General features: G+C 47.8%; 1 protein-coding gene across 3 annotated transcripts in view; it reads left to right on the forward strand.

The window, feature by feature from the left end:
* The window catches only part of EBF1 (EBF transcription factor 1), a 743,411-nt gene that overhangs the window by 570,882 nt on the left and 144,548 nt on the right, over nt 1-27,981 (forward strand). For all 3 annotated transcript variants that reach the window (XM_069653918.1, XM_069653920.1, XM_069653919.1), the window contains exon 10: nt 14,601-14,727. In XM_069653918.1, coding sequence (XP_069510019.1) covers nt 14,601-14,727 — 127 coding nt within the window. The remainder of the gene's footprint in view (nt 1-14,600; nt 14,728-27,981) is intronic.

Raw genomic sequence — 27,981 nt, forward strand, 5'->3', positions numbered from 1 at the left:
AAAGAAAACGACACGGGATATTGCGGAGATCAAGCCTGTATTGGGATAACTCTTATTTTTCTGTTACATTTTAAGATCACGTAGGTGGTCCTGTGTGGTCTGGAAAACTATCAGATAAAAATGTGAATTAGCCGAGAAAAGGGAACTGCTCCCCAAAATCCGATTGTATTTGTTTATTTAAAACTGTGAGTTGCATTTTTCAGTCTGGTTAGCATGATTTACCATTCATTTTAAATAATGCATTTGGAACCTGTGTAAATATTTCATTAAAACAAGAGCATTTTAGATCCGGGGTGGAACCTATTTTCATTTTGTCTTGCTTTGAGAAATTATTGTTGTAATAATTATCACCCAGAGAGATGTAAGTAGCCCGTGTGGTTACTTGGCTTTCGCCCCACGCCCCCTTGCCTCTGGCATTTGAGCCCTCACTCCCCTTCAGCCATCCACTGTCCCCCTGCCCACTTAGAAATGTACTAATCTCAAACCACGCAATCCTCCTCACTTCATGCAGTCACCTTGTCATCCTCCTTTCTGGTGCCATGGAAATAGAAGACAGGCTCCAAATCAAGCGATTGTCCACCATTTCATGGCAGACATCTTTTTTTTGCAGTTTTTTGTGTGGAAAAAACATGGGTCGCACACTCTGCATAACTCGGTCAGCGAGGTGTTACCGCCTGGTGCCGGCTGCCAAGCTCATCATTATAGCATAAATAACAACGGACTGAACACTCTTGTTTAATCTAAAAATGGACTACTAAAGCCCACATTGGTCTAAACGACGACTATGAAGCGGTGTAACAGCGAGCCCTGAGCCCCTACGATGCAGCGTGCCCCCACCATACAGAGATCTCTAGAATTGCACTCAATCGAGGGTTGTCATTTTGGAGGGCCCCCGCATCGTGTGCAACACCACTGGGAAATTCCCCTGGGAATTGCCCGATTTATAAAGCAGCCAACTGACCAAACTATTCCTGACAGATTCTTCTCAGAATCCGCACCCCAAAGATTCGGGGACTCACTGCATGCACGCGTTAAACCTATGAAATGAGCCATTTTGAGGGCACTCATGCATGCAGTAAGGTGCATTCGTGAGGATTACTCCATGCATGCAGAGAATCCTTGTTGTCTCTCCATGAGCGTAACGCCTCCAGAATGTGTTCATCAGTGACCGATACCTGAGATAATCCACACTCGAGAGAGTCTAAAATAAGCATACTGCACCTTCCTTATCCCCTCACCAATAGTATGGGATTGGGAGAAGTATGGAGAGGGGCAAATCTCTCCCGGAGAAACTGCACGTTCAGGATAAGCAAAACCATCATGTATGTCCAATTTTTGTAGTTACATGTGTTGGGGTGTCATCATGGAGTATCACAGAAAATGTAACTTTGGAGCCTAGTGTGCCTGACAACTACCAGACGACTCGATCCGCGGCTTTGCCGCCAGCTGAAACCAGGGGTGGCCTGGGAAACAAAAGAGGCACTGGAAATAATTTTCAAAATTGCCCCATATTACACATTTTCACCAAGCCCAACCCTTTCCCTATGGGGACATTTGGAAATGCAACACAAAAGGGGCCCATAGTGTCGAGACCTACCAGGGAATATCCAGAGTTCCCTATAGGTCCGTCCAGCCCTGGCTGAAAAGCACCTGAAGGAAAAGAAGGGAAGGTCTAAGTGGAGCAGAGAAGCGGTACCTGTTGGGCCATCTGAGAGGAGACCAACCCCCGCGAGAGAACATGCAACCGGGATCATATGGAGAGCTGGCAGAGCAGAGAGAGAGGGATACATTGGGTGATGATCCCAGTGGGAGGTGAGGGACTCTGAAGGTGGGAGCCTGGATGCGAAGACCCAAGATGGAGACCCGAGTGGGAGGCACGGAACAGGCTGAACCAGCCTGAGTGCGGGAGCTCCTGCACTTATGCTCGATATTGGCTGAGAGGAAGCTATCGAGGAAGACCTCAAGAAAGCAGGAGAGGCTCCAACTCTAAAGTCCAGGAACACAGACCAGTGACCCGAGGTGAAACACCGACTCTTTGCCCCCAAATCAGGGTCCCTAGAGCACTATGTAGGGAGAGACAAAACAGCGACCCCCATACTAATACGATATAGTGTATACTGGGATATGTGGTGCAATTTCCCATGGGTAAGGGGAGTCCTTTCTTCTGCCCTTCACAACCAGCAAGGTCTGTAAGGGGTACTTGCAATTGTTTTCTCATATCCAGTGGCAGGGTTCTGGGTATTAGTGCCTCAGTGCTTGTAAGCCTTGTCCACATAGAAGTTTCACTCAAAATGTGTCCATGGGATGGAGAGGTAGAAGAGCTTTCCTCCTCCTTGGAGACTCCTGTCTTCGGCTCTATCGCTAGGCCTTTGGAATAGACTGTATCCCAACAGAGTTCGAGGTGAATCCTTCTTGTCTTCAAGTCCAAAGATGAATCGGCTATGGAGAGTTTTTCCTCTCCTAATGAAGTCCACATGTTACAGGGCATTGGTCCAAACTCAGCCTGCTGCCAGGGGTCCAATCCAGGTTGCTGTTCCAAGTGTCCTGTGTCTCCTGACATCATACCCAGGAGGTTGTGGAGAGCCTTAGCAGAAACCAAGATGGCGGAACCCCTCTATCAATTTACTTCTCTCCTCTTGCTACTCTTCATCCACCACTTGCCCTTCCTGCTGACTCCAAGAGGACTTCCATGATCAGCGTGCAGGTGTGAGTGTAGCTTTGCTCTGTCACGACTGCCTTTGAAGCACCAATTCCTGCGGAGGGTTCCTGTGCTCTTGGTGGAAGGTTTTCCTCCTGGAGGTTCTCCTCTGGGAGGATGCATAGCTCTCAACTTGCACGCTTTTGGCGGGTGTCACCCGCCATGTAAACAGCTGACTCACCCGCCAAGCCTCCTGCACGCCCATTCGTTTGAATGGGCCTCTCACCGGCCAAAAATAAAATCGGGTGTTTTCACCCGCCTTTGCGACAGAAATGGTTGAGAGCTATGAGGATGAAAAGGCAACTTCCTGGCCATTGTCCCACATGACTGTTGTAGAGACATTCAGGACAGACAGCGAATACACCTCAGCCCTTAATAGCTGAACATTGCTCACCAAGTGGATACTAATATGATATCAACTGTTGTGGCTGTATAATTGTATGTGCATAGTAGCCACCACCCCATAGCCAGGCATGGCTTATTTTTACAGTTTAACATGCCTCCTGGCTGTCTAAGATATGCAATTATAGTAATTTGATTCAGAGGTGCAGATGATTAAAAAGCCACTTCAACCTGTTGTAAATGTGTGTTCAAGCTGCTGTCAGGAATGCACATGTGGCATTTGGACCTGCCCTGTTGCCACTGCAGGGCTGTTTCAGGGGATGTCAGGTGACAGTGTCAGCAATGGCACATGGGTGCACTATAATTTTAGCATAGAGCATTATGAAAAAGGGTCTAATTAGTAGAACCCCCCTTTCAGAACCATAATTCACCACATCAGTTTATTAATAAAAAAAAAAAACCCTGATAATCCCACCCCCAGTAGATGTCATTCTGTCACGGTGACTTGGTCGGAAATCACGACCTGTTTGCCTGGGTGAAAGCTGACTGTCAGAATAACTGTGGGACTGGGTTGTAAGCCATGATCACTTTGCATGCTTAAAAGCAACTTGTATTTGGAGTATCCAACTGTGTGATTGACTGAGAGGCCACAACCTATTTGTCTGGGTAGAATCGGACATACATTCAGATTTACTAACTGTGCGTCCAGGTTGGAAGATATAACCTGTTTGCCAGGTACAAAGCCAGGGAGGCACAGATGGCATGAAGCCACAGAGAAAATGTGCTTACAAAGTGACATTTATCATTTTATGAGCTGGCCTGTTTGGGAAAACACAAAATTGCAACTTTGTTGTAGGTGGTACTGGAACATTCCACCTGCCAGCTGGGTTCCCTCGGGGATAGCTCCCCGGACGGGGCAGCAGTCCTGGTGCTTTCCTGCTGCCTGGGCTGTTTGCTGTCTGTCTTGTTGTCTCATTGTGAACATTGACTTAGATGCTCCCCACGAGGCCTGGGTGTCAACAATCATGTGAGTTTCTCCTGTTGTCTCAGCAGTGTGGTGTTATGTGACAATTCTTTAAGGAGTGGCTGTGCTCTTTCCTGCATTTGCTGGTTCCCTGAGCCTCTAGTGAGAAAGGCTTCTGACAGCGGGTGGTCATCCTTTGACACAATTCAAGGTGGTCCTGTTTCCAACTCTGGGATTGAGGTTATGTGACAGGTTGGGGGGGGGAGGGTGTGTGTGTGTGTGTGTGTGTGTGTGTGTGTGTCTGTCTGTGTGTCTGTGTCTGTGTCTGTGTCTTTCCGTCTTTCCTGCGGATGTTGGTTTTCATGGGTGTCAGTATCAGGCACTCAGGTGTGGTGAGGTTTGGTTTCACAGGTGGGCACAGAGTGCAAGATAAAGTGACGCTGAGGTATAACCAGTACACTGTTGCTGTGTTCAAGCATATAGTACGGTGCTCAGGTAAAGAGCCCTGTGCGGCTCATCACCAAAAGGATATGGGTAGATCAAAGGTAGTGCATACATGGATGACCACAGTGTCATGGGGCTGCCAGAACAATAATGCGGGGCTCAAACTGCAGTGGAATGGGGCTCACATTTCAATGGAACATGGCGCACACCACAATGGCATGAGGCTTACAGTACAATGGCACGAGACGCACACCTCAATGGCATGGGGCTCACATTCCACATCCTGTAGGGAGAAGCTCAAGAGCTGGAATGGATGGAGGTTAGCACAGAGAGATGTATTAGTGGCAGTGTGCACCGGATAAGTGGGACCCGCTAGCAGACCAGGATGCTAACAACGGGCCCGTCATTAACGGGCCCGTTGTTAGTATCCTCCACATTCCCATTGAGCCCTATGGGGGCTCAAATGGGAATGAGGATGTACCGGGTCCAGGTCTTGCGAAAGGGCATTACCGGGCCCTCCAAGGTCGGAATGGCCCAGTAAGTCCGCTTTTGCGGGACCCGGACCCGAGTCTGGGGGTAGCTATGCCGCTAAAAATGGCATGGCTACCTCCAAACTTGCAATGAGGCCCATAGTGGTCAGCCAACATGCGTTTCAACCCCGAAGGTTCTTCCTCAAGGCATGTATGGTAATAAGGATCTTGGATTAGAGCAAGGATGTTGATGCGTGAATAGACGTGTGGCAGAAAAGTCAAGGGTTGCACTCTTAGGATTCCATGGCTAATGCCAAAGTATTCGCCAGGGATGCTGCGAAAGAAATAAGAGAGAATATGGGTAGGCGCTGGGCAGGCTGAGTGCGGTTTGTGGCGCTTTCCCGCTGCCGCATCTTCGGCTTAGTAGAAGCAGGTGGCTTGTAAGACCTGGAGGCGATAAGACTCAGGCCTGTTGCCTGGGGTGCTGTGTGGAGCCAGTCCATGGGCCCTTGCGGTACTTGCCTGGTGGCTGTAGCCGGCTTCTTGGTTCCATACATGCTTTTAAGTGGAGTCCCTGTCTGTGGAGTTAGCCCAGCCGTCGGTCAGCTGAAGCTGCTCTTGCAAGCATTAGTGAGTGCGTCCACCCTCTGTGCCCCAGGCCCTCCGCTGGCAGGCATGCTGTGCAGTGCAGACCCCAGGGCTCTGTCGCGATGAATGGGCAAGTGTGCTCACTGCTCAGTATTTACTGCATTCCTTTACATTTCCCAAATATTTTGAGTTTGAAATAGTATGCTTTTCATTCCTGGTGTTCTCTGTTCAGTCTTAGCCTCATGGCTGGTAAAGTGACATATTTCATCGCCTATACCTGATCGCAGCGGGCATGCATGCTCGCCGGGTCCTGGAATACCTATTTACATTTCAGAGTTAAACATATCCATTTAAGAGGGGTTGGTTACAATTATGTTTCAGAAATGTTATAAACAGAATAAATGCCCCCTTTTTGCTCCAGCACTGATGTTTGTATGTCATTGCAGGGAGTTGTTTTTTCTTTTGACACATTTATAAACAGAACTCATAGACAAATGACATGCCCACTTTTGGGGGTCAATCTCCACGTGTGTGGGTTTGGGCGATATACATTTCACTGCATGCACTTTTCTGCATCACGTACCTACACTTGTTCTGCTTTGAAATACTGCGCTTTGCTGGGTTTAGGGTGCTATGCTACAGTACGGTATGCTGCACCATGCCATGTTAAGCTGTTGTGACATTGTATGATATGTGTTTTGTTGCCAAATGCATCTTTTCCGGAAATGTTAACAGGAAAGTGTTCATTTTAATGTACACCTTTCCTTAGCTTTTTTGGAGGGGGGTGACTGCCACTAGGCTTGGCAGTTCCAGAATTACTGTTCCAGGGTTTGTTTTGTGGGTAAATACTCCTGCACAATAAAAGCCAAAGCACTTGAAAGGACTGCTTTAGCACATCTCGATTCCATCACACAGCCACACACTACTTTTAGTGATACCTGTGTATCGCTCCGAAACTGACCTTGTGTAAATAGTGCTTTCTCCTTGAGACACCTCAGAATTTACCCTCCTGAATTCTGCTTTCCTGATCTATCAACTGCTTTGACTGGATTGAAATCAACGCAAGCCATCACAAACACTATTGTTATTCCTTTATCCTCCCCCATCAGTGTTTGTACCCCTTTGTTTCTTTTATATGCCCCCTCCTTTCTTCACCGCTTCACCCCTTCCCTTTTCCTTTCCTTGGCAAGCTACGATCTGGACAGGATGCCTCTGGCGGGTGCATAGTACTCCAACTTCCAGATAAAATTGTTACAGGGGTTTGTCTAGACCTTTTTGCGATCTAATTTAACTAAACTTCAAAAAGGTGTGTATAGAAAATGCGCCAGTTAGATTCAATCAGATTGCAAAGACGCAATGGCAAATTGAAAGATGATCTTCAAAAGTTTAACTGGATGAGTCCAAAGACCATCATTAAACAGCCAACATGTGTTTCAACCATACAAGGTCTTCCTCGGGGAAAATGGTTTCTCCACAAAATGTCTTAGTTCATCATTCTGTTTGGATACATGTCCAGACCACTGCCCCTCCTAAACGTTTATAGATTATGGAAAATATATTAGCATATGGAAATAAACATGGGACGATGCAGGGGGTAGGGGATAAGGACAAACAACGGGAGCAGAAACCCATAAAGCGGAAAAAATTATCAGCAATGCTTCAATTCACCTATGAAGGATATAGTATGTTTATATATACAATAAACATAGTGCGAACCAACATCGCGCTTACGAGTAGACCTGAATGCTCGCAAGCCTTGTTCTCCTAAAACAACACAGAACAGCAAGGCCTGATTGCTCATCTTATTAGTGCCTCCCGATTCTCATGCACAGTAAAAGAGCACACACATGCTCTGACATCGGATAGGTCTTTGAACTAATTAGAAAGGAATGTGTGCAGTCAAAGACGTAAAGGGCTGCAGCCTAGCACCAAGGTCGTATTCTTGGGAGCGAAGGCAGAGGTCTTGAGATGCCAAAACATGAACTAAGATTTAGGGCACCAGCACCCCCCAGAACGATGGTCAGTCTATTTGAACTACCAGATGCGCAGAGAAATGGGCTCTAAATGCTTTGTGAACTGGGCTGACTAGTGAGACGCAAAGTTCACTCTTGGGGAGGCGAACTGATAAAAGGTAAAACAGAGAATAACATGATCTGCGTTTTGTACCAGGGAGAGCAAAGAATGATGCTCATATGGTGGGGAGGGCACGATGGGGGCACTAGCGTGTCTGGGATGAGAAAAGCCTGCTTTGTCCGCGAGGACCAGGCTGCCCTCGAAGAGTCCCACTGAGTTCATATTGATAATCAGGTGTATGTCGTGTGGTCAGGATAAAAGGTAGGGCGGTGCCAATTGATGTTAACCAATTGTCTTACAGTATTCCTTGATGGACGAGGATGTTACCCATGTGTAGTGAAGATGAACGAGAAGGCAAACAAACCAATGGGAGAATGGGCTTTATGTGATCATTAGCATGTAAATAGGCGGCGGCCAATGAGGGTGGGGGTTTAACACTGTATATCAATTCCATCATGAGTGACGGTTTGTGTATTTATAACTTCAATCATGTGCGGACGACGTCAGAGAGCTCTGTGGCAGTGGGTTCATAATACCCTCCTGTATACAAAAATAAAACTCTTGTCTTGCTAAAAAGCTCCTAGTCTTTTTCACTAGCGGGTTGTATTTTCTTGGTCTGATGATTGGGAGTTGCCCCACAATTCCTTGGGACCAAATCAGAACTACATTCTGATATGCCTCTTGAATTATGCGCAAACAGAACTTACACACGGAAACGCTGCTTGGGAATCTGTTAGGAAGTCGGGTCTAAACCACCCGCCATATTAAGATTGTGACAAGGTAAAAGTAAATGCTTGTGAGAATTTGGAGTTGTTTTTGACTAAGTTCTGCTGGCACATAATTCAAGAGATATATCAGAATGTAGTGCTGATTTGGTCCCAAGGAATGAAGAACTAAGACATTTTGTGGAGTAATCATTTGTCCTGAGGAAGAGCTTGTATGGTTGAAACACGTGTTGGCTGTTTAATGCTGATCTTTGGACTCATCCAATTAAACCTTTGAAGATAATCTTTTAATGAGCCATTGCGTCTCTGCGATCTGATTGCAGCCAACTGGCTCCTTTATTATACACACCTTTTTCAACTTTGGTTGATTAGAGCGCAATAAGGTCTAGACAAACCCCTGTGCAAATTCATCTATTTGTGACCCTAGAGCTAGTGTCACATTAATATTTAGATCTATGCCGCTCATCATATGAGCGAGTGTCAGGCAGATTTGCTCAAACCTTGGAATAGCCCCTCCTCAATCCAATTTCCAGACAAGCCTCAGTGATTTGCCACCACTGCATTGATGATATGGCACAGCATACATGATGCATATCATAGCATAACATCAAGTTCTGCACGGCCGGTCCCTTAGTGGAATACAATCATCCTGTGTATGGGCCTGGGAGCCTCATGGTGATTGGTGACTGGAGTAGCTCAGCTGGAGGCCACCCTGGGACATCAGGCCTCTGTTCATCTGCGTGTCTGTCCAAATCATTGAGACTGGCTATCAATCCAAATACTATCAAATACACTTTGAAAAAAATCAAGGCAAGGCAAACAAATGTACGCTGAGCACATGCTGCTGCGCTCATGTTTGCATTGCATGTACATCAGTCACAGGGAAACATTGGCTCAATCACAGTGAGTGGATAAGTGGCCCTGTCAAAAGCAGCCAAAACTCATATGGGGCCTCGTTATGAGTTTGGTAGTCATAGGGAAGTAAATCCTCTGAATTACCGCCAAAATCAATTGCTGTTACCGCGATCTGGTCCAGTGGCGTTACCATGGGATTACAAGTGGTGGCAATTCCCCATTTTTGGAATCCATAAGACTGCACAGGGATTTTTGGCAGATTTACTGCCGGCGGAATTGCTGGACAGTAAATCTGCTGATTTTTGGATGTAAGGAGAAAGATTTCCCTCCAAATGTTTGCTAACGTTAAATATTTCTCCCCACTGCTAAAATAGTAGTACAGGGGTGGTATTTGGTGGCAAAGTGACAGTAACAGAATTACCAGCACTTTACCACCATTTCACTCTCACCGTTGTACTTGTAATGAGGCCCATAGATCTGAGAATCAAAACAGTCAGGTTAGGTTGTAGGTTTCAAATTCTTCTAAATTGTACATCACTACAATCATTACAGGCATTACAGTCTGAACAGAAACGTCAAATAAGACAGGAATCCAAGGAGGCGCAGTATAAAGAGCATGTGAGAGATAAGGGGCAAGTGAAAGGGAAAGAGATGGCTATGGCAATAAAAAAAGGACCACATCAAAAACTCGCCTCTCCGCACTTCCTGATAATCCAAATAACATCTGTGTCAGGTTAAACGAGGACATGAAAACCAGGAGAAAGAGCAGGTGTAATGCGTAGAACAGGCAGTTGTGTGGTGGGGCAGGGTGTATATATAACCTTGGCTGCATGACTGCTACAAATGCTGCTGAATGACGGATGGTGCGTGGGGACATTGGCAGCGCGTCTTAAGCTATGTCGCGAGTTGACTGTGTGGGAAGGAGATTGCAGAGGCAGAGAGATGGGACAGGGAAGAAGTTAGTGATCACCGGGAGAGCCGAGGTGATCCAATGTGACTTGACCGTGTCCTCCTGTGCAGGCAGTCGTGGGCTGCCCTTGAGGTCCAGGCCTTGGATCTGAATCAAGCCATCGGCCCCAGTGGGCCATTAGTTATTGTCAAAGCCTGGGCAGCTATGGCTGAAGGGAACACAGATTCCCAGTGGCTCGGCAATCCATCTCCTGCCGTGCATGCCACACTCTGAATCTTCCCATTGGAGCTTTTATTGATTAGCATTTAACTTTGCAACAAAGAGACAGGTTTAGAACGATTTAGAGCACATTTCGCAGTTTATTCAAGGTAAAATTCTCAAAAGATGTACACATGCAATTACCGGCAGCAAAGTTGACAATTGTAATGCCTTACTCGTGGGCACATCAGCAAAGAACGTGGCAAAACTGCAACTTCTACAAAACAATGCCCTGCGAGCTGCTACAGGGTTGAAATCCTCAGACCACATCTCCTTTTTCCAGACACAAAGCCCACTGGCTCCCAATAAGAGCCCGGATTGACATCAGAACACTAACTATTGCTCACAGGTGCATCCAGAATGATGCGCCCCACCGCCTGAGCAACAGGATAGGAACCAAAACATCAGCACCACCCCTCAGATCTTCTGCCAACCTTCTCCTTCAAACCCTGAGATTCAAGTGAAAACGAGCGGGGGGGTCAAGCTTCTGTGTTCTCGCACCCAATTTGTGGCACTCCCTCCCCAACCAAATCAATAATGAACCTTCTTTACACCACCTTCAGAAAGCTTTGACAAATATGATTAACTCGCCCCATGATCCTTAAGAAACCATCTCCATTGACATTGACTCTTCCACTGGCTTTGTTCAAGTGTTGTGATACCTTCGGCTTTGGGCGATGCATAAATGTAATAAATAAATAAATATTTGAAAATCCCACAAGAGTAGCGAAGCAGAGCGGTATGTTACCCACCATTACCATTGATGAAAATGATGCTCATGCGTGTTGCTTCTTAGCAACCTAAGCGGGCCATTCAGCTGCACGAGAAAGCATGTTTCCTTGACAATCCTTTAACTTACCAGGAATGTTCCTGCAATGAAAATGAACGCTTGGAACCCATGCCAGCCCGTCACAAACAAGTGCTGTGAAATCGGGAAACATGGGCAGAGTGCTGATAGCTCACTGTGGGTGCTTCCACTGCAGCATCCTGGGGCTCGAATGATAGAAGGAGGCACCCATTGCCAGCTCACCCGCCTTGATTTGCACTTGTGCATATGACGATCTGGATGTGGGCGCATGGGTGTAATTATATGGGGGGACAGAGGGTTTTATCCCCCCCAACTTCTGTGGCATGTCTTTTTGTCCCCCCCATCTTTTGGGGGGAGGGCAGGGAGGCTGCAATCATCAATTATGTAATTGGACAGCGCGATCCCGGCAGATCCCGTCAGAATCTCAGGAGCTACAACCAAAAGGCTATAGCTAGCCCCCAGTCCCAACAGTTCCGACATTAGCATAGCCATGGGTCTTTTCCAGACCTAGCAACACCCCTGTGTGCTTGCATCTCAGGGACCAGACAAAGAATGGACACTCACCAGACAATGAATGGGCACTCGCATCTGAGGGGCCAGACAGTGAATGGGCACTGGCGTCTAAGGAGCTAGGCAGTGAAAGGGCACTGACGTATAATAGACAGGTAGTGAAGGGGTGCAGACATCATGAGAGATAGTGAATGAAAGGACACTGACATTACTAGAGAGGCACAGGGGTCGAATTTAAGATTGGATAAGCAGAAGCTAAACGCAGCTCCTGGGCATCTGGCATTAACCAGTGAGGGGGAGCTACCACTGGGGAACCAGGAGCTATTGCATAGTGTTCCACACATCTAACTTCCAAATAAAATACAAACTTAACATTAAGTCCATTCTTTATGACCCCTTATGCTTTTATACGTCATATAGATGTGTCCTGATGCTTATTTACAGATTGTCCCAAATGCAGAGTTAATGTCACCTGGGGTGTTTATTCAGCATCAGGTGGTCTGAGGAGCCACAAGTAGCTGTTGGTGTCAAGCTAAGCAGCCTCTTCTGGGCTACAAGCAGGAGCTCAGTGGCTCCAGCTCCCTTCAATGCGGAGCCCTGCAGTGACTGCATGCTCACTAGTGCCACAGGAGACAGGCAGTGGCATCAGGAGCCCGCAGATATTAGGCACGACAAAGAGGGGTCACGGACGTCACAAGAGACAGGCAGAGAGCAGGCACTGATGTCACAACTCAAGAGAGATCGGCACGTAGAAGTAGACTCTTCCCAAGTGGGAAGCAACCGAGAGAACGGCCGTCAAACATGACGCCCGTGCCGAGGGCAGTGCAAGTGACGAGTCCAGACTGGATACTGACAAACAGGGAGTGAGCTCTGCCGTGGCACGTAGGGTCAAGTCCTAAAAATTAAAGTGGGGGGCTCCAATAAACGCAATGGGATGTGACGTCGCTGGAAATGAGCATATCGAGGTGAAATATGCAGATTTCATTAAATTGGCTTTGCATAAGCACCCAAATTACACAGGGCGAATGGCATTTGCCTTTCATAAAATCAACACACACACAAAACCAAGGGAGGATAGTTTCTTCTAAAAGTGTTTTTGAAAATGTTAAAAGGTGTGCATGTTTTAAAGACCCAATAAAAATGTTTTCCCTGGAACTTGCAGTACCGAAATGGGACATTTCACCTTTAGTTTGTCATTTTTCATCAGGTTATATATGAAGTGTCTAGCCAGCAAACCTGACCCCTGCGGTTCGATCCCAGAGGTCAGCTCTAATTCATACATTGTGTTTCTCATTTTACTTGGGGGGGGCTGAGTCCCCCCTCTGAAAAAAGTGGGTGGACTCCGTCCCGCCGCGTGTACACTCGACTTGAACCCTGGTCACGTAGGTCACAGGCAGGGGTGGGGGGGAGACTAGTGATCTCATCAGAGATGGGCAGGGAATACTGAGAGCTCAGAGAAAGGCAGGGAGTGAGTCGCTCCCCATGTCTCAAGGGAGAGGCAGAATGTTAGTCCTTTTATTGAAAATGGAGAGTTAAGTGGGAGGGGCTTGGGAAAGAAGATGCTGGATGCTGGGGGCAGGGTTTTAAGTGGGGTAAGAAATCAAGGGGGGCCCTCATTTGGGGACGTGGCTTGTGGGATTGGTGTGGCCTTAAAAACGTATGCAAACGATAGTAAGGTACGCAAACATTTTATATATGTGTATGCATACCTTATTATGGTTTGTGTAGTAATCAAGCCATCTTTTATAAATAGAAATGTGTAACATATTCCTATGTTTATAAAAGATGGCTTGCATACTACACAAACCATAGTATGGTACACACATAAATATATAAATGCTTACATTTATATGTTTGTTTGCGTGCCTTGCTATGGTTTGTGTACATAAAGATGGCTTGAAAAGTACATAAACCATAGTAAAGTTTGCACACAAATATAAAGCCTTTATATATCTGTGTACGTACCTTGTGGTTTGTGTACTTTCCAAGCCATCTTTGTTAAACATTTCTATGTTTATAAAAGATGGCTTGAATTGTGCACTTTTCAAGCCATCTTTTATAAACCTTGAAATATGTCGAGGAGTTCCCCAGGTTCGCTGAGAGTTAAAGATGCCTCAGCAACCTGGGGAAACAAAGGGACAGTAACTTCCTCTGGTGACCCTTCCCATGAGATGTCACCATAGGAAGTTACAGTGACTGACAGAAGTGCCTACCAGCTACAGCAATGCTGTGGCTGGCTGACATATCTGTCAGCTTGCCTGACCTAATGGCGGGCGCATTGTGGTGGGACCGGGGGCCCCAGCTCAGCCCCACTTTTGGGAGGCCCCGGGCCCAATTAAAGCACTGGCTGAGGGGCGTTCGTTTTGTAGTAATACTTCCACGTGCAACGTGTTGCCGTATACCCTGTCCATAACACAGTCCACTCAAACCCCCATCACTCCCCGGCTGATTGCATGGGTTCCTCCTGTCACTGAGGGAGGGGTGTGGGGGTGGTGGGGAGATGCGCGTTTGCTGGGGCTGTTATCGATCCTCCAACCCCCGCCCAAAACAAGGTCTGCCCGAGCGCTCCCTATCACTGGCGTAATGACCCCCCACCTGGCAACCTTTCCCTCTGCAGGCGCAGACTGCCGGGTCTGTGGGAGAGCATCCCCAGAGAGAGGGCAGCCACACCATTAGGCTGCCCGGAGCGCCGCTTAATAGGCCCGCCAGGCAGCCTTGCTGCTTGCCCAGTGTACACGGAGCGGGTGCTGTGCACGGCAGCACGAGGCAGAACGCCAATACACCTTGTTCTCCGCGGTTCCCCCCGGCTGGACTCAAGCTAATTGCGCGCTCTGTGCGCGCGCGTGTTTATGGGGCGCTGACAGGGCTGTGACGGGAGCGACGCCGGCGCAAGCCACGCGCGCAGCAGCGCTCCTTCCATCTTCTAAATGTGTCTCTCGCTTTCTTCTGTTCCAGCTGATTACCCCGCATGCGATCCGAGTGCAGACCCCTCCCCGACACATCCCCGGCGTGGTGGAAGTCACACTGTCGTACAAGTCCAAGCAGTTCTGCAAGGGGACCCCCGGGAGGTTCATCTACACAGGTGAGTGCTGCCGACCCTCCGGCCAATCACCTGCAATGCATGCAGCGGGGGCGACCTTTCCTGTAGGTGACCTAAACACGTAGCGCTTTGTGGCAGTTCTTTCTCGCTTCGAAGCGCAGCAGTAAATCGTGGTTAGAACTTGCCAATATAACGTTGCCCAGTTTATCGTCCACGAAAGCATCATGGGCTGAGTCGGCTCTGCAGAGAGTTTGGAGGTACTTGATCGCTCTAGGCTAACTCACGTATTCATTTTTCCAACCTTCACTGTACATGGAGGGCCCTGCTTGGTGTAAGTGGTCCGCGCTGCTAGAGGGGGGGGGGGGCCTGCCCCACTCCAGGGGATATGAGGCTGCGGGTGTTCTCGTGGGATACCTTCATTGTCTAGAACTAATTTCGGATGACCTTTGTCGTGTTATGCTGTTTGCTTGCCCAAGGCCGCCATAGGGAGGGTGGGGGGGAGGGGGACACGATGAAGCACAGGGCCAGGGTAGAAGGCAACGTGGGCTGCACCGCATACAGAGAGGCCGAGGACTGACTATAGTTACGCGACACTGCGCGAAGCGACTGCTGCCTGGGCAGAGATCCCCAGCATTGCACATGGACGAGGCAGAAGCGAGCGAGCTTCCCTGCTCTGTGTGTCGCTGGCCAGGCCTCCCCGACAGAGGCCATTCTGTGAGGGGGTGAGCTCCCCACTAGTGCCACCCTGGACGCCGCTGCTTCTCAAGACCTCGCATGTTGATGTGGCCACAGTTCTGGCCCATGTTTATCTGGAATGTGTGCTCATCACTCAGCAGAGTTTGGTGCGTGCGGGGGGGGGGGGGGTGGAGGGAGAGTGCATCATGTCTCTCATGGCTCTAGTGAGCAAACCTCTCCTGAGCTTTCGTTTGTTATGGACATTCCAGCAACTGGTGTTTCTGGGCCCTAAGCTCAGCTATTGTGCACACGCGCGTGCTGCCCCTGACGAGCCCTTTCACCTTTTGCCCAGGTAAACACTTAGCAGCCCAAGCGCCGATCAGAAGTGTTTCTGGGCGCCTAACTGAGCGTGTGCAGAGCTGCCTGCCTGGCACGTAAAAGGCCTCCCATGGCCAGCGGCGCCCTGCTCTGCATGGAGTACACCTGTGAGGCAGGGCTCTCAGGAATCCATCCACCTGCTGTCCCACCTCCCCATGGCTGCTGTCTGGCACTAGTGGGCAGTGGTGGAAGTGTACGAAAAGAAGTATTGGTTCCTACTGGTCTGCACCGCTCCCCACAAACCCCTTGCCACACCACCTGCCATGCACAATACAAACCCCAAAACCCATGCACTTGTTGTTTAAGGGCACGTCCAGTGCAGTGCACTGAAATTGCAAGTTTCAACTTCTTCCTACACTTTTATTTTAAACCGAAACGAGCGGGTTCTTTTTAAAATAAAAGTGTAGGAACGGTAAAACTTATTTAAAAGAAGTATAGGAGCCCCGCTACCGACGGGTCCTGCCCACTTCGACCACTGCTAGTGGGCTTCTCACAAGAAGGGGCGCCACTATTTTAAGTGAGAGGAAGACCCTGTGCGCTGGTGTGAGCAAAGGCTGGGTGGTAGAGATGCTCTGACGCTACACCCGTCCACTCCCCCACTTTGGATTGAAGTCCAGCTGGGAGAGGTCCTTAGACATGGTGCATTGGGGCTGGGGAACCTGCCAGGGAGGCGGAGGATGAGCTAGACGTGGGTGCAGTGGCTACGTTAGGGAGATGCCCCCCCATTACTGTGTCTCCCTCCGCAGGACACTGCTCACACCATCGCACGTTTCTTTTTTCATATTATAAACCTTCAAAGCTTGCCATCCTTTAGCCAAGCCCTGATATAAATGTCTAAGGTGCCAGACGCCAAATAGGGGTTGGTGCCATGTATATGTCTGGCCGGTCTTATGCTTGCGGAATGGTACAGTGCCTGTTAGGAAATCACACCGAGCAGGGGACTTGACGAGGCCCTAGAACCTCATGGGGCCAGCCTGGATATTGACAGAGAGGTGGCAGAATGGGGGACCTTCTGGGTAGTGCCCTTCTGCTGTTGTTAAAGGCTGCGATCATTGCACGTTTGCTCCTCACTCAAAATTGGAAAGAGCCCATACCACAATCGGGGAGTGTTGGAGCCATGAGCTTTACTGCACAATGCACGCTTTCTTCTCATGGGAGAATGAAGACGTGTGAAGGCCTTTGCATGGTTTTTGATATTCTCTTACCTGGGAGCTAGTGAGTAAGTGGACTGTGTTTTTCATCCCATTTCTCCTAGTTTTGGGCTCCTGTTGATTACCCAGAATTTGGTAGGATGCAATGAAGTCATTTATTAAAAAGAAAAAAGTTCCCCCATGGAGTGGTCAAAAGATCAGTTTGAAAGTGTCTTTTATTTTTAAGTTTGTTACTATGCACGGTCACACTTTTTTCTATACACTTTATAGAGTTTTGTTTTCATGGTTTATTACGTGAACACTCTAATTAGGTCTGAAAATTCACATGCATTTGAGTGATATCCTTTTCTTGTTGATAATTGTGTAGGATTTGTTATTGATGTATGTAATGTGGTTTTCTCAATTCCATTCACAACTTCAAACGAGAGGTGAAAAAGAACTCAAAACCCTGGTGTGCTGCTATCCAGAGGAGGCCCAGGGGCCCTTCTTGTCCTCAACCAGGACATCCACTTTCCTATTCAAAAACATTCAGTAGCGACTTGAGCCATCTTGCATATAACCATTTCTTTCTTGATGAATATTGGAGAGAGTTTCTATTGTGTACATTTGAATATGCATAAGAAGAAACTTAAATCCATACATACACATGATCAGGCCTTTTCCCAATCACCAGGGCTCACATTCTATAAGCTTCTAAATAAACTAGAAAATAGAAGTACTTAATTAAGCAGCAAATCCTTGTTAACATCGAAGCAGTTTACCTTTAAACTTCAAAACGGTCACTTTAGTGCTCTGTTAGTCATTCTGGGTCATACTGACCACAGCCAATAAAACAGCTTTTCCTAGCTCCTCCCCTGAAGGCCATTTTCATATGTTTTACTTCACATTAAATGTTGGGAGCCCCAGAGAATTCTCTCTTGTACAACTATGAAATTTTTTGTCTATTTTTGCTATTTCCTTCGATCAATTCTTCTCGTCTAGTGCTGCATCGCTTTTCACTGACGTCAGTGAAGTTTTGTCCCATTCTATTGCCTGAGGAGTTCCAATCTTCTGTTGAGGCCTTCAAGATGACAGACACGAGGAAGAACAGCCTATTCAAGGCCTGCTCGAAGAACATTTACACAGAGGATCTTCATGAAAAGTGTCTTTATTGTCTGTATCTGGACCACGACTTGAACAACTGTACCATCTGCCAGTCATTCTCATCCAAGACCCACAAAGACTGTCACTGCAGATTAATTAGTGGCTTGGTTGGATGAAGGTGCCGGGGCCTCTGACCCAGGCTCTGTCTGTAGTTATGCCTCTGCCAGGCACAGCAGACCCCTAGAGCGCACTCACTCTTCAAAGAGGTTAAAGTCTCACGAGGAATCTTCCCAGGGGAAAAGGCTAAAAATGGACATGGATCACATGCTTTGGTTGCCCCCTGGTTGACAGTGTCATTGACAGCTCCATCACCACCTATGGCCACCTCGTTGACCATCTCGGCACCAAGAACACCTTTGTGGGCGGCATCATCGTCCATACACACTTTGGAAAAGCGATGCTCGTCCACGACTACAGTCCCTCCATCTACACCATCATCATCGATAATCCCGTCCATGACCCATAGTCAACCAAGATCATTGTCAACAATGAAATCCTCCACCGCGTCAACATTTTCTTCACCATGATCCTGTTGGCCATCTCGTCGACAGCCAAGACATTGACCATCCCACCTGTTGCTTCAGTCCCGTCAACCACTTCGTCCATAACCAAATCTTTGTCCAAGTCTAAATCTGCTACATTGACCACTCTATTACCGACTAGACCTACACTGGTGCCAAGCACGTCTGAATCATCGACTAGGTCTGTGCAGGGGCCCCTGGTCTCAACTTTCACACAGGGAGTTGCTGTAGACAGGGATATCCCATCTGCTTTGTCTTTTCTACTCAGGCCAACTCGTGCTCAGCCACTGTTTTCACTGACTCCCTATGCACAGCTTGCAGTCTCCTTTCCATCCATTTCCCGACTCCCCCAGAGCAGTTGTTAAAGCGAGGCACAGATTCAGACTTACAATTCCAGAAGATGGTGTCCTCTGAAGACGATGGGGCGAACAATGTACCTTATGTTGCTGGCCTGCTACCTCCGGCTCCATGGAGCCATGGTTTTCCTCTGTCTGAAGGGCCAATTCAGCCGTTGCCAGTAACCAGGTATGTGCACTCCGAGGTGCCACAGATCCCTACTCCATCCGGCTCAAGGGATATGTCAATCGATATACTATCCACGCTACAAACACCTGTGTTTGAGATCCTTCCAACTCCGCCATTGCCTTCTCCACCAAAGTCACGTTGATTGCCAGCAAGGGAACACCTGGTTCCTTCTCCTTCATCTGGACCACTTCCAGGTCCTCCACCTTTGCCACCAGTCACCCTCACAGATACAGACACTGATGGTGATGAGTATCCAACTGATGGTTCTCCAGGAACACACTTTAGGCGAGTTCAAAAATCTCGTGCCAGCTGATGGGGAACCAGCAGACCTACCGCCAAGCGATTTGCTTCCTGACCAGATCGGCTCCTTACATGTACTCATGTCATGGACTGCAAAGCTTTTTGATCTGCTACCCCAGAAGCAGAAAAGGGACGTTTTCCTTTATCAGTGGCAAGAATATGTTAGGAAATCCATGGTGACCATTCTACTGCTAGAGGGTAGTTGAGATAATGGCCTCAACGTGTTGACGAACCCATTCTCCATGCCCCCCAAGTAGGATCACTTTTAGAAAAAAATACAAGGTTCCAGATTCTGCACCCAACTGCCTGTGCACGTAACCTGGTCCAGACTCAGTTGTCTCTGCAGCTGCCCATAAGCCTTTGCCCAATCCTTCCGCTCCCTGTATGGTGCCTCCAGACAAAGAGGGAAACCAACTGGCCGCTTTTGGAAAGAGAGTCATCTCTACTGCTGCGACGACCATCAAGGCAGCTAACTCACTGGCAATTCTGTCACTCTATGACCATGAGCTATGGTTTAAGCTGGGCCTGATACTAGACTTTCTCCCAGATGACAAGCAGGATGATGCACTTACGCTGTTACATGAGGGTGAGGCGCCATCCAGACCGTGCCATTTCTATTGCTGTGGACATTGCAGATACTGGATTCCACCAAATGGGTAATGGGGCAGTGCTACGCCACCACCGGTGGCTGAAAGCCACACATTTCTGACCTGAAGTCCAGTCGAAAGTGGTCGATATGCCTTTTGATGGCACCAACCTCTTTGGTAAGAAGGTTGATGAGACCATACAAGCCATCAAGGCTGATACTGAGACGGCACATTCCCTGGGCACTCTACAACAGTGCTGCAAGTTCTTTCGCTCAGGGAAAACAAGGTTCTCATGGACTTCGAGGAACTATAGGTCCACCTACCATCCACAAGCATCCTGGCCCAGCACCTCTCAAGAGGGGCATAAGGGTAGCTCTCAATCCTACTGAAAAAACCTGTATCGATGCAGAGCTTTCTGTCAGAAGCCAAGTACCGAAAACAAAGCTGACCATGCCACGGTCCTGACACCCACTTCGACACCAAGGTAGGGAGGGCGGCCTGCCAACTTTGTCGCACAGTGGAAAAACATCACCACCAATATATGGGTACTGTCCATCATTCAGCAGGGCCATCCCCTGGAGTTCATGGGAAAGTGCCCATCCATCCTACCAGCACCGAAGGAGGAAAAAAACAAATCCTTGCTTCTACAGAAAGTGCCGTCCCTCCTAAGGAAAGGGGCAATAGAAATAGTTCCATTCCACATCAGGGGTACCAGAATATACTCCAGGTACTTCCTGGTAAGGAAAAAGCCAGGAGGATTCTCGACCTCAGGAGACGCAACAGATTCCTCAAGTCTCAAAGATTCTGCATGGTAAAGGTACAAAACATTCTGGACCAACCGGAAAAAAGAGACTTCCTTACCACTCTAGACCTAGAGGATGCATACTTTCACGTCCCCATTCACTGGGGGCACAGGCACTTCCTTCGGTTTTCAAGTCCAAGGAAGGCACTACCAATTCAAAGCACCGCCCTTCGGGCTAAAGTCAGCACCAAGAGTGTTTATGAAATGCTTAGCTCTAGTTGCGGTCCACTGCTGTCATTTAGGCATCCACGTTTACACGTATGTGTACGACCTGCTGGTGTGCGCTCCATCTCAGCCACTTGCGACACAACACACCAAAGAGACCATCCAATGTCTGATATCTCTGGGGTTCTCAGTAAACTTTGCAACAACACTCTCATGTGTTTTGCCATGACTTCACAGGAGAGGGTCAAGACGATACACAACAAGGTCAACAGCTGTCTGACCGCCATCTCCCTTCTCTTTGTTCGCTCAAGTGCTCCTGGGAATGATGTCATCATGCATCCCATTGATTCCATACTGCAGGCTCCAAATGAGACCACTTCAAGAGTTCCTGGATGCCCCTTGGCAACAGATATCGGGATCCTGGGATGACGAGATTCGCCTCACGCATTCCTTCTGTCAAGCTCTCCAAAGGTCCTCGCCTCAACCTCAGTCCATTCAGGGAGACTCCTTTCGCGTTCCAGCGCATCAAGTTACAGTGACCACAGATGCATCCCCGGAGGGGTGGGGAGCCCACTCAGGATATTTTCATGCCTGAGGCCTGTGGCTACCCAAGGGAAAGGGCCTTCACATCAATGTGCTGGAGATAAGAGCAGTGTTCTGGGCCCTGACATTTTTCAGATCACAGCTACAGGACAGTGTGGTCCGCATCTTAACAGACAACACCACCACCATGTTCTACTTCCACAAGCAGGGTGGGACGCGCTCTCCGGTTCTATCTACAGAGGCACAAGCACTATGGAAATGGGCAATGGCGCAAGGCATATATCTGATTCCCTTTCATCTACCAGAGATCCACAATATGATAGTGGATTGACTGAGCAGGGAGCTCAGGTCCTACCACGAGTGGGAACTTCACCAGAACCAAATTATCCATCTCTTCTCAGAGTGATGGCACAAAGAGACACAGTGACCAACCGGAAATGCACCAAGTTTGCGAGCCGCTTTCACCAAAAGGGAGCCTAGGAAACACTTTCTCATTCTAATGCTATGGGCTATTCCTGTGTGTCTTCCCCCCGCTACCTTGAGTTGTCAGTACACTAAAACAGAGAAGCTGCAAGATGATCCTGGTGAACCCAGCCTGGTCACGACAGATTTGGTACTCTGACCTACTTCGCCTGTCTGTGATGCCCTGAATCAGGTTACCCCTTGCACCAAACCTGCTGTTCCGAGACAGCGGGTCAGTGCTGCACCATGAACCAGCATCTCTCAATTTGCTGCCTGGCTCCTGCAGCACTAGAGTTCGTAGACATTCCGCAGCCTACTAAGTGCAGCAGGATTCTAGGAAGGGCAAGAGCGGCATCCACACTGTCCTGCTACATGAGCAAGTGGTAGCGCTTTACCGCCTGGTGTGCAACTCAGCACCTGGACCCATTGCACTTTCAAGCTAAGCAAGACTTGCCATACCTTTTATCTTTAGCAAAATCCGGCCTGTCACACTCTTCCATGAGAGTGCATTTGGCATCAATTTCATGCTATACGTGTACCACAAGCCAGCCTTCCCTACATTTGTATTTATTTATATTTTATATAGCGCCTTAAGCCAAGGCGCTGTACAGTGAACAGGGAACGGTACAATAAAATGGATAAGCATAAACAATAAGAAAACAATCAAGCATGTTGAAAAAGATGAGACGTCAATGACTTACGAAATAAACCATAGACAGAAATAGAACGAAGAGAGTAGGGGAGAGTGTTCTAGTGTAAAGGAACTAGAAGAGTAAAAGTACGAAAACGAGATTGAGCACAAGGGGGGCAAGGTGCCACCAAGAGAAATTGAGAGGAGTGGAGAGGACGAGAGTGGATATAGAAAGATAGTCAGGAGCAAGTCCTTGAAGACGAGGCATAAAACATTACATTTCAGTTGAGGGTGAAAGGATAGCCAGCCAAGAGTAGCAAGGGAAGATGAGATGGAATCTCAGAAAGAAAGGAGACGAATAGATGAGTTAAAATCAGAGTTTTAGAGGGGCAAGACGAGAAGTTGGGCCCCAAAAAGAGCAAATGAACAGCAGAAGAGTCTGGAAAAGATCAAAGAAGAAATCAACAGTTTTGAAGTTAGAAAAGTCAGAAATGGACAGCCTGTACGGATATTGTGTAGATGAAAGCGGCAAGCGCGCAATGGTAGAGAAATGTGGTGAGAGAAGGATAGGCTAGAGTCAAGCTAGAGCCCCAGATTTCAAGTGGTTGACGAGATTGCAAGCTGGGATGTGGGAAGTAAATAAAGGATGAAGGAGGAGGAGGAGAAAGAGGGTTAGCGGGGAAAAAGATACTCTGTTTTCCCGACATTAAGTGTGATATAGTGAGAAGACATCTAAGATTTGATGGCAAGAAGACAAGCAGAAAGAGTCCGGTGAATCTCAGAGGAAAAAGAAGAAAAGGAAAGGAAACGTTGGGTGTCATCAGCATAAAAGTGGTATGAAAGAGCAACGCAAGAAATAATGGCAGCATGAGGGGAAGTGTAGAGAGAGAAGAGAAAAGGGCCCAATACGGGCCCTTGCGGAACACCATTGGCAAGCAAAAAAGAATTATATGATTTGCCAGCCCATGAGACGGAAAAGGTTCTTTGAGACAGATATCATTGAAACCAGGAAAGGACCGAGCCTGCAAAACCAAAAGAAGAAAGACGCCAGTAGAGGGGAATGATCGACGATGTCGAATGCAGCAGATAAGTCCAGGAGAATAAGAAGGGATGAATGTTTAGAATAGTGTGCACTAGGTAGTGAATTCAAAACAGAGAGGAGAGCAGTTTCAGTGCAGTGATGAGGGCGAAAGCCTGTCTGGAATTGTGGGAGAATAGAAAAATTAGGTTTGTGAAGGAGTTCCTTACGGGCCTGTTTTGCGTTTTTCCACTGGTTCGAGCCCTAGCTTCAGTGTGGGAACTCAATGTTGTCCTTTAAAAACTTATGGGCCCTTCTTTCGCACCACTACACAGAGACTCTTTGAAATGTATCTCCTGGAAAACAGCATTCCTGTTGCCATCACTTCAGCCAGGCGGGTCGGTGAGCTGCAAGCCCTCACCTGCAAGCCTCGCTTCATCAGTTTTCACCAATCTAAGGGGGTGCTATGGACAGATCCTTCCTTCATGCCAAAAGTCCTGTCGGCATTCCACCTGAATGAACCCTTAATTCTACAAGTGTTCTTTGACTCTCCTTCGTCACATGGGGAGTGATCCTTACATTCCCACGAGGTCTACTTGTGGAATCAGAAATATACAATATTAAGGCTGTTACACCAAGCAAAGGAAAATACACCGACACAGTCTTGTAAAGATTCCCAGAATCGTTATTACAAAACTGAACAGTATTGAACAAAGTACACAAATAGCTATTTGGCTGTCAATATATCAGAGACCACCAGCAGGGTTCAATGTGAGCAGTGAGCAGAATTTGCTAGCTGGACATCAGCATATTTATACAGTTTGTTATAATGATGTCCAGCCTCTTACAAGTTAATTATACACTGGGCTAGGGTTGCGCCAGGTTCGTTTGACTAATTTACATATCTCGTGCATGCGGTTTACTTTTGAATACATTTACTAACACACACTATTATTCTTTCATTTAACGTTACACTCTTTACATATCGTTTTAATACAGATCAAACAAATGTTTTGCATGTCTTATTTGGATAGCATTATTGTTCTTGCATACTTATAGGTTAACAATGCTAATTCAAGTAATCCCCTGATCCCGAGGTCAACAAAGGACAAGGTCTACATGACCCTAACATGTAGCCTGGAGGCAGGTTGGACATTAACTCCCCTACAGAGGTTGGAGAGGTTAAAGCAAGAACAAGAGCACACGAGGCAGCCATTTTAGACTACAGGGTGACTTTCTACAATAAACTAAAATGGCGGTTCTAACCTAAAATGGAGGCTCGATTCACTTGAGGTCACGGCCTTGTAATACGGATTCCCTCGCAAAGCGACTCGGCATAGGCCAACATATACAATGAGGACAAAACAATATTATATCAGTTCTAACATACTGAGCCCTCAAATTCTATGTGGATTGCACCAAGGAGTTCCGAAAATCATTGCAACTGTTTGTTGCCTTCGGCCTGTTGCCAAGGGCAACGCCCTTCTAAAGTCTTCCATTGCAAGATGGCCGTCAGCATGTATTTCCCACTGCCATAGTCTCGCCAACAGGCCCCTTTCACAAAGACTAAGAGCACACTCAGCAAGATCTGTGGCAACTACTACGGCTTTCCGGTCTGGTGTTCGCTTGCTTAACATCTGCAGGGCAGCTACGTGGAGGTCGATCCACACCTTCACAAGGTTTTACTGCGTCAGTACGGATTCCAGGGAGGAGTCCCAGGTCGGCCAGGCAGTGCTGCACAACCTGTCTGCATGAGGTGAGTGTTCCAGAGTTGAGTTGGTTATTTCTGCTGGATTGTGCCTCCACCGGTTTTTTGGTCGTGTATATGTACTGCTGCATAATCTTATTCAAGAGCATGTGAATCCATGAAAGGATCCAATGCTGGAGACGGGTTAAGTAACGTACCTGTGACTGGTGTTCTCCAGCATTTGTATCTTCCATTGATTCACATGCAACCCTCCCTCCCTCCCCCTCACTTGCTCTTTTTGGCTCATACTGCCACATTATCTGCGCTGCCAAAACTGAAGATGGCTTCCAGGGGAGGAGCTAAGGGAACCTGTCTAATTGGCTGTGGTCAGCATGAACCAAAGTGACTCTAATAGAGCACTAAAGGGACAAGCAGTCTTGAAGTTTAAAGGTAAACTGCTTTGATGTCACCATGGATTCCCAGCCTCAGCACGGGGAATTTTCAAGAGCATGTGAACCCATGAAAGCTACCAATGCCGGAGAACAGGAGTTACAGGTAAGTAAAGTATACCTTACATTAAGTAATCAGACCTTAAATCAGCATCATACCTCTTTCTGTTTATATTCCAGGAGAAGAAGACGCTGTGATTTCATGCCACCTACACTAGTGTAGGCTCCATTATTATAGATTGTAGTGCACATGACATGTAGTGTTGTAGTCGCAGGAGTCTGTCAGACGGAAAGGAAATGCTAATTATAATACTGCCTTCACCCAGCATTCAGTGGGGCAGCCAGGCTGGCGTTGATTGCTGTTTTAAATATCCACAGTGCAGGGCACTGCTGGGGATCCTCATTGGAGAAACCTAGGAGCCCATGTCCAATGGGAAGCTTCTTCTGTGGCACATCTTCCAACCTGTACATGCTCAGTCATGGTGTGAGAAAAACATAGGCAAGTCGGATAGGGAAGGAGGGGCAAGCACACATGTTTGCCTGACCCTAACCCCCGGTCGGTAGCCCTCACATAACCATAATGTTCAGCGTTCTAGTTTCTTATCGGTAAAAGTCCTGACAAAATCTCAGGTGTTAATTATAACAACTGACATTTGTACTGGAGGAAGTTGCTGTCATGTGATAAATGCACACATTATTTCAGAGAGAATGCATTTCAGACCTAGTGGAAGGAAGCACATCTATTCATTCGCGGATGTTCACAATGCAAGCGGATTGCTGGGCCGGAGTGCCCCCATTGCATCAGAGGTCTGCAGCCTGTGGCACTCTGGGTGTTTTGGATTACCGGCCCCTTGATCCCTTACCATGGCCTCTTCTGGCTAGTGCTGATGGGGCTTGTAGTCCAAAACTTCTCTCGTGCCAAAAGTTGCAGACCCCTGAATTACATGATGAAACAACAAAATAATTGCATAATATCCGCATATATGCTTGCAACACAACGTGCATTCATTTCGCATGATAACTCAGTACTGGGCGGAATCCTCACCACCTGCTTAAATGGCAGATTGCCCTGCGCCTTTCACAGGCTACTTCCTTCCTTGGTTACGGCTGGACTTGCTTTAGCATCCAGTAGACAAAGCCAGCAGACTTCTCTCCGCTGACGGCAGATGCAGCCAGGGTTGGACTGGGTGTAACAATGGTACAGGCACCAGTGAAAAAGTGTCCAGAGTCGCAAATGCAATTAGTTCCTTTTGTGGCAGACTATTTGAGTAGTACACATGGGGGAAGTGTTCTGGTAAAATGTGTCTCAAATTGTGCATTTTAAAGAATATGGGCCTCATTACAACTCTGGCGGTATCAAGGGCACGGGTGCCGCCGGAGTTGCATTTTTTCCGGCACCCGCGAATGGGCAAGAACCGGTTCATGCCGAGCTTGGCGGACCCAGTAATTGCCCATTTACGGGTGCCGGAATCAAGGGCGTCCCGATCCCTATTCTGCCCCATAGGGCTGAATGGGGATGGGGAGGCCGGATGCACCGGCACATTCAGAGTTGTGCCGGTGTATACGACGTGCTCTGCTCGCGGGTGCGTTACTCACGCCAGGAAAAACCTGGCGGGTGAAACGGCACCCGCGAGCAGAGCACGTAGTATGGCGGTCCGGGAACTACGGTACCGACATGCTTACCGGTACCGTAGTTCCCGGACCGCCATGGTTGTAATGAGGCCCAATGTGTTCAGTAACACTGGTCAATACTACTAGCAAAGTTACGAACTGGTCCACTTTGGCCCAGAAACTGGCCCACTTTGCACAACAAAACTGCCCCACGCAAACATGTTGGGCCTTCAATTCGGGCCTTGCCCTATTGCCCTATAGGCCAGTCTGAGCCTGGAGGCAGCGGGAGCCGAAAAGACACCTATTACAGCCCCACTAGCGCATGTCATGCCTTAAGTTTTACCTTCCAGTCGCAAGCAGCTCAGCACCATTTGATAATGTCTTTACAGTAGCTTTGATTCCCCTTATATCGGAAACCGCCAACCCTAAACAGTTTCAAATCTGGGGCGGGCATGCTACACCGCTCACTGGCTGCCCGGGCCCCGATCTCAGTATTCCAGCTGTCCCAGCTGGTCTGAAATCAAAGTTTCAATACATGTACATTTAGTTACTTCAGGTTGGACCTGATGTTGAAATCTATTTATTTTGGCTATTGGGAACTCAGGCCAATGTTATTTCTTATAGTAGTTGGGATACACTGGGGGTTCC

The sequence above is a fragment of the Ambystoma mexicanum genome, chromosome 3q, assembly GCF_040938575.1.
Source record: "Ambystoma mexicanum isolate Mex_15411 chromosome 3q, UKY_AmexF1_1, whole genome shotgun sequence".
Lineage (NCBI taxonomy): Eukaryota > Metazoa > Chordata > Amphibia > Caudata > Ambystomatidae > Ambystoma > Ambystoma mexicanum.